Here is a 9,579-nt window from a genome sequence, read left to right as displayed (position 1 = left end):
GTGATTATTTCACCTGAGCGCATAAGACTTTTGAAAGTCTTTTTGGAGGTAGTTGCTGACGTTGAAGGATGGCAGGATTTAGAAAGCTATAAATTCTAGAGTATTTCAGGCAAGAAGGACCAGTGTAAAGTACAGATACAGGAATGTACTGGCAAGTGGTTTAATTTGAATGTGGCGTGTAGAGCATGAAGGAGTGTTCTGGAAAATAAGATGGAAAACTAGGTTGGAGCCTATTAACAAGAGGTGTGACAGCCAGTGGAAAACATGCTTTATTCTGTAGGCAGCAAGGAGTGTTTGGAGGTTTTCCAGTAGGAAAATGGAAGGGAAACTAACATTTATTGGCTGTGTGCTATGCATGTGCCAAGCAGTACGCTTTCTGAAAGTGATTCCTTTAGGTGACCTGAGGTTATTTAGGCAGAGTAACTCGGTAGTTGTGTTTAGAAATGTTTGGAAGAGGAAGGAGATTGGAGACAAGAGCCTCACTGTCATAGCCCAGGTCTTACATGTAATTATTTTGGCATGGAAAAACGGTGATACAAAAAAGGTTTTTATTTATTGAGTAAATATTTATTGAGCTCTTACCTGATATTCCAGGCTCTGGCATATGGCACTAAACCAGGCAGTGCAAGGCTGCCATGGGGTACATATTCTTGTGGGTGAGACAGACTATACCAGCAGGAAATGATCAGGCAGTGGCAAGTGAGATTTAGAGAATTAAAACAGAAAGATGTGACAGAGACTAATCTGCTGGCTTCTTTAAATTGGGTGGTTAGGGAAGGCCTCTCTGAAGAAATGACACTTAAAAAGATACTTGAATCATAACAGAGAATCAGCTTTGAGAAAATTGGGTTTAGTGTTGCAGAGAGCATCCCAGGAAGAGGGAAAGTTTAATACAAAGGCCCTGAAATGGGAACAAACTTAGTAAATTCAAGGAACAGAAGGTGAGGCAGTATTAATATTATTTGTCAATGGAATATATATGGTGGTCAGGGAAGAATAAAAGTTGACTCTTAGGTTTCAGATGTTGGAGACAGAGAGTAGTAGCACTGTTCTTTGGGAATTGGACCAAGCGTGTAAGTTAAGGATGTGGTTGGTTTCTTTTGGACATATATAGGGTTTTAAGTGCTGAGGTCAAGTCATTTTGAAATACCTAGGGACTTGAACTTGGAAGAGGGGGTAGATTTGAAGATAGAGATTTGAGAGCCATCTGCTTAAAGGAACTGTTTGAGGCTGTAGGAAAGATGGGGACATCTAGGAAGTTTGAACAGGGAAGGAAAGCCAAAGGCACAATGATGAGGAAGATTTAAATTGACAAACTAGAGGACGATTTGGAGGAGAGAGAAGGGGATAAGCAGGAAAGTTTAGAGTTTGAGCATCGTGAAGGCAGGAGGAATTGTACTGTCATTTGTCCTGAACCAAGCTGACGAATACAAATACAAAAGTAAATACACTGTTTTGTTTTGTGAACCCCACATAGTGAAGACAATTCAGCTAAGACACATCATTCCATTAGCTTATATCATGCATTTGACATTGCTGTCTCCCTTGGTGTATTTAAAGTTAGAAGTGCAATTCAGGCTGCTAGAGTGGGATTAAGCAAAACTGCAACCTTTCCTTGTCAGCATTTCTCAAATATGCTTTGCAATATATCCTTCCCGAGGCAGAAGACAAACACTTGCTTTAAAGTGAAACACTGTCTGTTCAAATGAATTGTGAAGTACTTTAAAATAACATTTTCTGTTTGACCACCAGGTGGTGTAAACATTACTTTTAAATTGTTCAGTGCATCAGTACATGTGATTATTAATGCTAAGAAATCATAGTTGGTAGTGACAAATTAAATATGACTGTGATGACATTTCATTGTATTTAAAAGATACTATTTGATTTAATTTTTTGTTTTTATGTGTGTGTGCGCGCGTGTGCGTGTGCGTGTATGGTATTTAGACCACCAACCACGTAGGAGCACAGGCATCAGGCAACAGACCCAGATTAGTAAACTCTGTGTCTGCCCTTAAGAATCTCTCCATTTGAATGAGGAATTATTAATACATTCAAAACAGGTTGATGAATGCAGTTATAGAAGTATGTGTAAGGTACAAGATAGCCCAGATAGGGTGTGATTTCTTCTGCTCTGGGCAGAACAGAGAAGGTTTCACAGAGGATTTGAAGCTGGGTTTGAAGAATCAGTCCATCTGTGGGTTATAGCATAAGAACACACCAGGCAGTGGGAATAACTGTGCAAATGCATACTTGTGTGAATTAGAATTGTGCGTTTTGGTAAATGTCAAGAGTTTAATATTGCTTTTATGGAAATAAGAGTGAAAGATGGAGGTAAGGCAAGAAAAGTAGATGGGGCCATATATTGAAAGGCTTTGTGGGCCAAGTTGAGGGTCTTAAAGGACTTTATATTGTAGGTAAGGGAAGGTTTTGGAAAGTTTTTGGATGGCAATTCTGTGATCAAACTAGCATTTTAGCGGAGACTTCCAAGCTGATTCAGAATGTGGCCTAGAAGATGACAGAAGTAGAGGCAGGTAAATCACTTAGGTGAGGGTATTGCAGTAATCAGTGCAAGAGATTATGGTGGGGTGAATTAAAGTGGTGGAAGGAACTAGGGAAGGACAGATTCAGACATGTGTAATGATGGTTAATTTTATGTGTCAACTTGACTGGGACACTAATTCCTCAGATATTGGCCAAATATTATTCTGGACGTGTTTATAAGGGTATTTTTTGTTCAAAATTAAAATTTGAATAGACTGAGTAAAGATTTACCTCCCCAATATGGATGGGCCTCATCCAATCAGTTGAACTCCTGAATAGAACGAAAAGGCTAAATAAGAGTTCCTTCTTTCTGACTGCCTTTGAGCTTGGACATTGGTCTTTTCCTGCCTTTGGACCTGAAACGTTGCCTCTCCAAGGCTCAAGCCTGCTGTCTTTCAGACTAGAACTTAACACTATTGGTGATCTTGGTTCTCAGCCTTTGTAACTGGACTAGAACTGAACCATTGGCTCTCCTAGGTTTCCAGCTTGCTGACCACAGATCTTGGGACTTCTCAGTCTCCATAACTCCACTAGCCAATTCCTTATAGTAATTCAGTCTCAATCAAGCTCTCTCCTCCATCCTCTCTCTCCGTCCCTTCCCCCACCCCCCTCTGTCCATCCATCTGTCTGTCTGTCTTATCCCACTGGTTCTATTTCTCTGGAGAGTCCTAATACATGTGCCAAAGATAGAATCAGCATAACATGGCATTTCACTGTATGTAGATTATAGAATCAAGAAAGGAGCTGAGCATGATCCCGTACCCCAGGCCTGGTGACTGGGGATGTAGTCTTGTTATCAGCTGAGATAGGCAGGATGTAGGCCAAACATGAATTGTATGTTTAGGTGTGCACTGTGTGAAAATGATTTATTCAGTTTTATAGACATAAATTTTGTGGGACCTTTAGGGTGTATGGAAAAAAGATGCTGTTTAGACAATTGGTTCTGTATGTTTAATTTTATAAGTGAGTAGAGACTGTAGAAGTGGATGACAAAGGTATCAAGAATTGATAGGGATGTGAATATTTTGGGGGACAGCAGAAAATATATTTACTATTGATTCAGGAGTGGGCATTTCTAGGGCAGGATATGTGGCAGGAGGACACCTGCTCTATTTTGTTGATTATACTTGAGATGCATTCTAAAATAGTAAGAGGAGTTAAGATGGAACCTAACAAGTGAAAGAAAATGAAAGAGTTAAGGACTTAATAAAGTGGAAATGAAAGCCTGTGGGATCCAATATATAAGAGGCACCATAGGATATTTTAGACAGAATCTATAGTTTTAACTGGCATCTTATTTCACATATTTTATATGTGATTTCACACTTCAGCATAATTTAGATTCTTGATGTCTATAATCATTTAATATCAATAGTTAAATTTTATGGAGCATTTAATATGTGCTAGATTGTGCTTGATCAAAGTGTGTGTATGTGTGTAATTATCTCTTTTAAACTTAATGACAAACATGTTAGTTAGATCATATCCAATGACTTGGAGAGAGATTACAGTCCTCAATCCCTTCAGCACAATAAGAAATCAAGAGAGAAGCATCATTTGACTTCTGCTTCACCTTAGACCCTTCTGGAAAACAGAAATTAAAGAAAGGTGCAGTAGTATGGCTTTATTTTCTTTTCTCTCTTATGGGTATGATGCCTCATTAGCCATGCTTTGAGATTTATGATGAGACAAGTCATCCAAGCAAATGAGTAGAATCTGATTCTAGTTTGTAAGACTCATTTAAAGAGACAGGGGTATGTTACTATTTTCCTGCTATATATTATTCAAATAAGGGTGAATATTTAAAAATCTTGTTTTTATGAATAAATCTTATTAATAACTATTATCAGAGATTATAGCCTGTTAATATTCAGTATCACTGAAAAATGTTTTTCTCTAGAAACTTTTTTTTCCTATATCTCTTTGCTATCTTATAAGGGTATATGTAATAGTGACATTTGCCCAGTATTATTTACTTTATGAGGCACTGAGTCCTTTCCAATATGGAGGTGCTGGTTTCAGTTTCTAATTCAAAAGCTGTTTGTAGTCTTCGAAGTTTTCATCACCGAGGACAAACAAAAGAGGAAATAAATTAGTTCTTGGTTATAAGAAATAGTAGATGCTATAAAAAACATTATTGGCTGTTTGTTAACAAGTATTCTGAGATGTTTTAAATGATTATTTCAATAACTCTATTCTTTCTATCTATCCTATGTTATCTCTCTTCTCTCTATATAAAATTGTGGTTAAGTATAAGTTGAAAAGGAGTTGATCCTGGGACAATATGAATATTAAAGGATGAGAGGTGTGTCACAGCCAGCAGCAAATTGTAGCACTTAGCATTTCTCCTGATAAGATGTCTACTACAGATGATACTGTTATTCAGTGCGACAACCACAATGACAAGAGACAGGACTTTTGCCATTCAGGAGCTCATAAACAAGTGGATAACACATAGAAATCAATGAATACTCTAATGGGAATGTACCGAAGCTGGCATGGAGACACAGGTTTCTTTGCTATGGTTAGAAGATGATCAGACTTGGAACTGAAGAATTGGTTTCACTTGCTCACTGTGTGGCTTTTCTTAGGCCTCTTAATCAAGTTGAGCCTGCTTTGACTTACTGGTAATTTTGGGATGATGATAACATATCTTACAGTGTTGTTGGGAATAACAATTGAATTATTCACTGAAACCACTTTGTAAAGTGAAATGTGCATATAAAATTCTCCTATGCAATTTGAGTAATTTTAATAATGTAAGCCATATTGTACAAAATCTCAGTGTGGTACTCTTTTGTGGAGTTTATGCAGTCCTTTGGGAATGGAGAGGGCATTCTTCTCTGTAGTTTTCCACAGTGCCATCTCCAGTGTATGCACTGACCCCTCTTTCCTGAGGGTTCAGAAACAAAGCAGCCAGGAAGAATAGTGCTTGGTTTTGTGTATTCCTATCCCCAAAGCACGTGCACAGGTAGAATGACTTCCTTCAAATTTGTACCTATTAGCACATGAAGGAGATGAGATGGAGTGGTTTTGACTTGCCAAAAGGCACACCCATGAGGAGTGAAAAGCAGAAACAAGAAAACAGCTTTTTGCTTCCCAATAGTTGGTAGAGTTTATTTTACGAGTCTTCCTTAAAGTCATCACCCATGAAGTTCAGCTTACCTTGATGGAAAGTTGAGTAGGTTAATGAAATATTTAAACTTGTGTTCACTTTCTTAGTGGAGCACCATTTTGAATTCTGTAAAAAAATAATCTACCCAAATAACTACTGTAGTAACCCCCGCTTTTACTTTTGTGAAGAGTGAGATGGATGTCGTGAGAAATCATTTCAAATGTTTATCCTTACTCATAAGAAAAAGAAACTGTCCGTTGGCTTAAAACGAGCAGGCTGTCTGCCTGTTTTAATATAGAAATAGCCACATGCCATGAAATGTTTTGCTGATACTTCACTGTTCTGGGTACCACTACATTTTTTAACTTATTACATTATCTCCCTAACATGGAGCATAGATATTGTCGTGATAATTAACAAGCACATATTTGCACGTTTGCAGAGCTTATTATAGACACTTGGTAAGTGAATGAACTCTAAATTAAAGCTCAATTCTCTAATTTTGCCTCATCAGCTTCTAGTTGTACTGAAAGACAAAAGAGCAACAAATGAGATAGATTTCTAAATGTATGGCGGGGAGAGTAGAAGATGTCACTTACATCATTCTTCTTATGCCCTGTTCAACTAGTCTCCACCCTGTCTTCAGCTTTAAAAGAGTATATATAACCGTTCGGTGAGATCTCCTTTAACTTCCTATATGACGGGTATTTTTTAAATATCCCCATACATTCTCATCTTCTTTCCTTGACTCAGTCTCCTCCTACCTTCTCTACGACCATACTCCACCTGGAATTTTTCATTTTTTTTCATATCTCTAATACTTCTCTATTTTTTTTTCTTTTTAGTCTATAATTGCTCAAGTTTCTCTCAATTTGTCATGCCACATTTGCCTGAAGTTACTCTCTAGTTTATACTCACCTGATCCAAGTCATCAGAAGTATTGGTCATTCTTCACTTACTTTCTGCCTCTTCGGTCTTTAGTCTGTTGTGCTCTGGCTTCTGCCCACCACCCTGACTGACCAAAGCTGCTTTGGATACAATCACTGGTGATTTTCTGATTGGTAATTCTGACATAGTTTTTCAGCAATTTTATTGGACTTCAGTATTGCATGGAATTCTCCTTGAAACTCCTTCCTTGACTTTTTATTCTTCTTGTATCTCTTTAATTGTTCTTTCTCTGTCTCCTTGATGATTGTGTTTCTGTACTCAGCCCTCAAATATTGATACTCTTCAACATCTTTCTTTGATCCTCTGTTCTAGTCACTGCTCATAGTCTCCTCAAGTGATCATAACCATTTTCATGATTTCAGACAGTATCTATACACTGATGACTCCTAAATGTGTGTTCAATCTAGACTTTTTCCCCACCATTAGGCTCATGTGACCAATTTCCAGGTGAATATCTTTGCCTAGATTTCCTCCAGTTGCTTCAGAGTTTACATGACCTAACCTGAACCATTCATCATTTCTCCTAAGCCTCTTCTTCTGTCTGTATTTTTACCATTTCAGTTGGTAGCACCATCATCTACCCAGTTACCTGTTACAACCACGGGATGCATTTATTCATCCTTCTATTTCATTGGCCACATTCAGTCAATTACCTGGCTTCCAGATTATATTTTGATGTTTTATGTTTATCTCTCTGGTTAATTCCTTCCTTTCTCTCCACTGCAACTGCTCGGTTCATTTCTCTTATTACCTGATATTAGGACTAAGAGAGGTGACTTCTAACTGATCTTTACATGCCTCATTGTGTCTCCTCCTCCAATCTGCCCTTCATATAGCCAACAGAGTGATCTTTGAAGTGCAAATAATACCATTTCACTTTTTTATATTATACTATTTATTGTATTTTTTTTCTTCCATTGCTGATAGCAATATTTCTCAAATTTGGTTTCATAAATATACGCATGCGCTTTAGAATGTTAAAGGAGATTTTTTCAATTTTGTGTGTACATTTTGTTGATAATCATTTTACAAACAACAACTACCTTATTTGTGTTTATGATGGCATCTCTGTCAAAGAATGACCTAAAGTTGCTTGGTTAAGCCTTAACTGTAGTATTTCTCAGCCCATATCAGAAGATTCGAGTGGTTATAGACATAATTTCAAGGATCTATGAGATGATAGATAGATAGATAGAATAATTATAAATAAATATATATAAATAAATAAATATCCATACATATAGAAATTATTTATATTTATTTTTGTATATCAGGTATATGTGTGGATGTGTATATAATTTTTCCAAAGGGGTCTTACATTATTCACCTTTAAATTACATTCGCTCTATGTTCTACTTATAAATTCTAAGGTCTTTAATATGTCTTTTAAGATCTTTTATGACCTGGCTTCTAAATATTTCTCCATCTTAATCTCTTCCCCTATATTTTATGTAAAAGGAACACCAAACTACGGTGGGTCCTTATATACACAGTGCTTTTCTTTCACTACATGAGCCTGTGCTTTTTTACTTACCCCTTTGGTATATGTAATTACTGCTCTTGTCTTTGTTCATTCTCCTAACTTTTAACTTCTACTTATGTTTTATTAGTTCCACTACACCTTTTCTGGAATGCACTAAGCTAACCAAGGTCCTCCTATTTTCTTAGTACCCCTCATTGCTTTGTAGTTACCTCTTGTAATCCGTACCAGATGGTGACCTCCTTCAGTTCTTATGGTTTCTTCTCTGTATATTTCAAGCACGGCACATAGTTGAACAAGAGGTAGTAACATGGGTGAGTCAACTTTGCTTTCTACCAGTAAAGATAAAGACCTTTTCTATAGTTAGCCTAAGCAGTTTTTTAGTTCTTCCTCTATTCGCTTTTCACATTACTGTTTAAAAATGTTTAATACATATTTACATGCTTCATTTAGAATTTTACGTTATAAAAAATTAATGTTTAGTGTTTATATGAAAATATTTTAGCTGCAGAAAGATAACACTTGTATTTACCATTCTATTTCAGGAGACCTGTCTTCACAGTTGCAGGCTCAGAAACCTGGAAGTTCTGAAAATACATTAACTGTGGTGGAAGATTCTGGCTGTGATTTATCAAATGAGCAGAGAACTGAACCTTCAGAGATGTCACAGCATCTTGGGGAGAGCTTTACCCCCATACCCTTTCTACCACTGCCCATTGTGAAAAGACATTGTACTACTCCAGAAAATCCTCTGTCTTCTCACATGCAATTCTTGCAACATCTACTTGAACTGAAGAACTGGATAGAATCCAGGAGTCTGAAAACAGACTTCAGCCACTTTGAAAACAACTCTTCTACAGTATCTGATTCTGTTTTTCAGTTGCTAGATGGCCTGATCACTTTTTACCGTGAACCCAAATTTCCTTTCTCAAGCTTTTGGACAGAAGCTGTAAATACTTTAGCTAGACTGATCAGTGACTATAACTTATCTAATCATATTCTTAAAAAGTGTTCCAAGAAGTTAGAAGAATTTGAGAAGACTCTACTACAGATTATTTTAAGGAACAACCATATAAATCGGGTAAGTAACAAATCTCTTCCTTTCATGAAAAAGTGTCAGTAATTTTGGTGAACATTTCTGTTGGGTCATGTCTTTTGCTGTTCCTTAACCTTGTGGTTCAGAGTTTTTAGTTGGACCTTTTGCAGCTCTTAGCTGTTGTCATGTCCCCACCTCTGGCCCCTGATTGCTATAGCATTGTTCTCTGCATAGATACCTGTGTCAAGCCTGTGCCTTTTTTACTTTGAATAACCTTCTCCGTTCTTTATCAGTTTCCTTGGATTCTTCTCTTGTTTTGTTCTGCCTATATTTACTTCCTGTTGCTCAAAAAGTCTCAATATTTTTTTAAAAAACCACTAACATTTATGGTTTCCCAATCTATAATTTTTTTGAGTGTTAAATTCCTCATGATGGATTACCTGTACTGTTTTTTTT

The 9,579-nt window shown here is 36.9% G+C and overlaps 1 protein-coding gene across 1 annotated transcript in view; it reads left to right on the top strand.

Moving 5' to 3' along the window:
• The window catches only part of MEI4 (meiotic double-stranded break formation protein 4), a 141,677-nt gene that overhangs the window by 18,346 nt on the left and 113,752 nt on the right, over positions 1-9,579 (top strand). Inside the window, exon 2 of the mRNA XM_006926811.2 lies at positions 8,633-9,168. Coding sequence (XP_006926873.1) covers positions 8,633-9,168 — 536 coding nt within the window. The remainder of the gene's footprint in view (positions 1-8,632; positions 9,169-9,579) is intronic.

This window comes from Pteropus alecto, unplaced genomic scaffold (assembly GCF_000325575.1).
Source record: "Pteropus alecto unplaced genomic scaffold, ASM32557v1 scaffold7, whole genome shotgun sequence".
Taxonomy (NCBI): Eukaryota; Metazoa; Chordata; class Mammalia; order Chiroptera; family Pteropodidae; genus Pteropus; species Pteropus alecto.
Note: the sequence above shows the minus strand (reverse complement) of the source record. Positions and strands in the feature narration are given on the sequence as shown.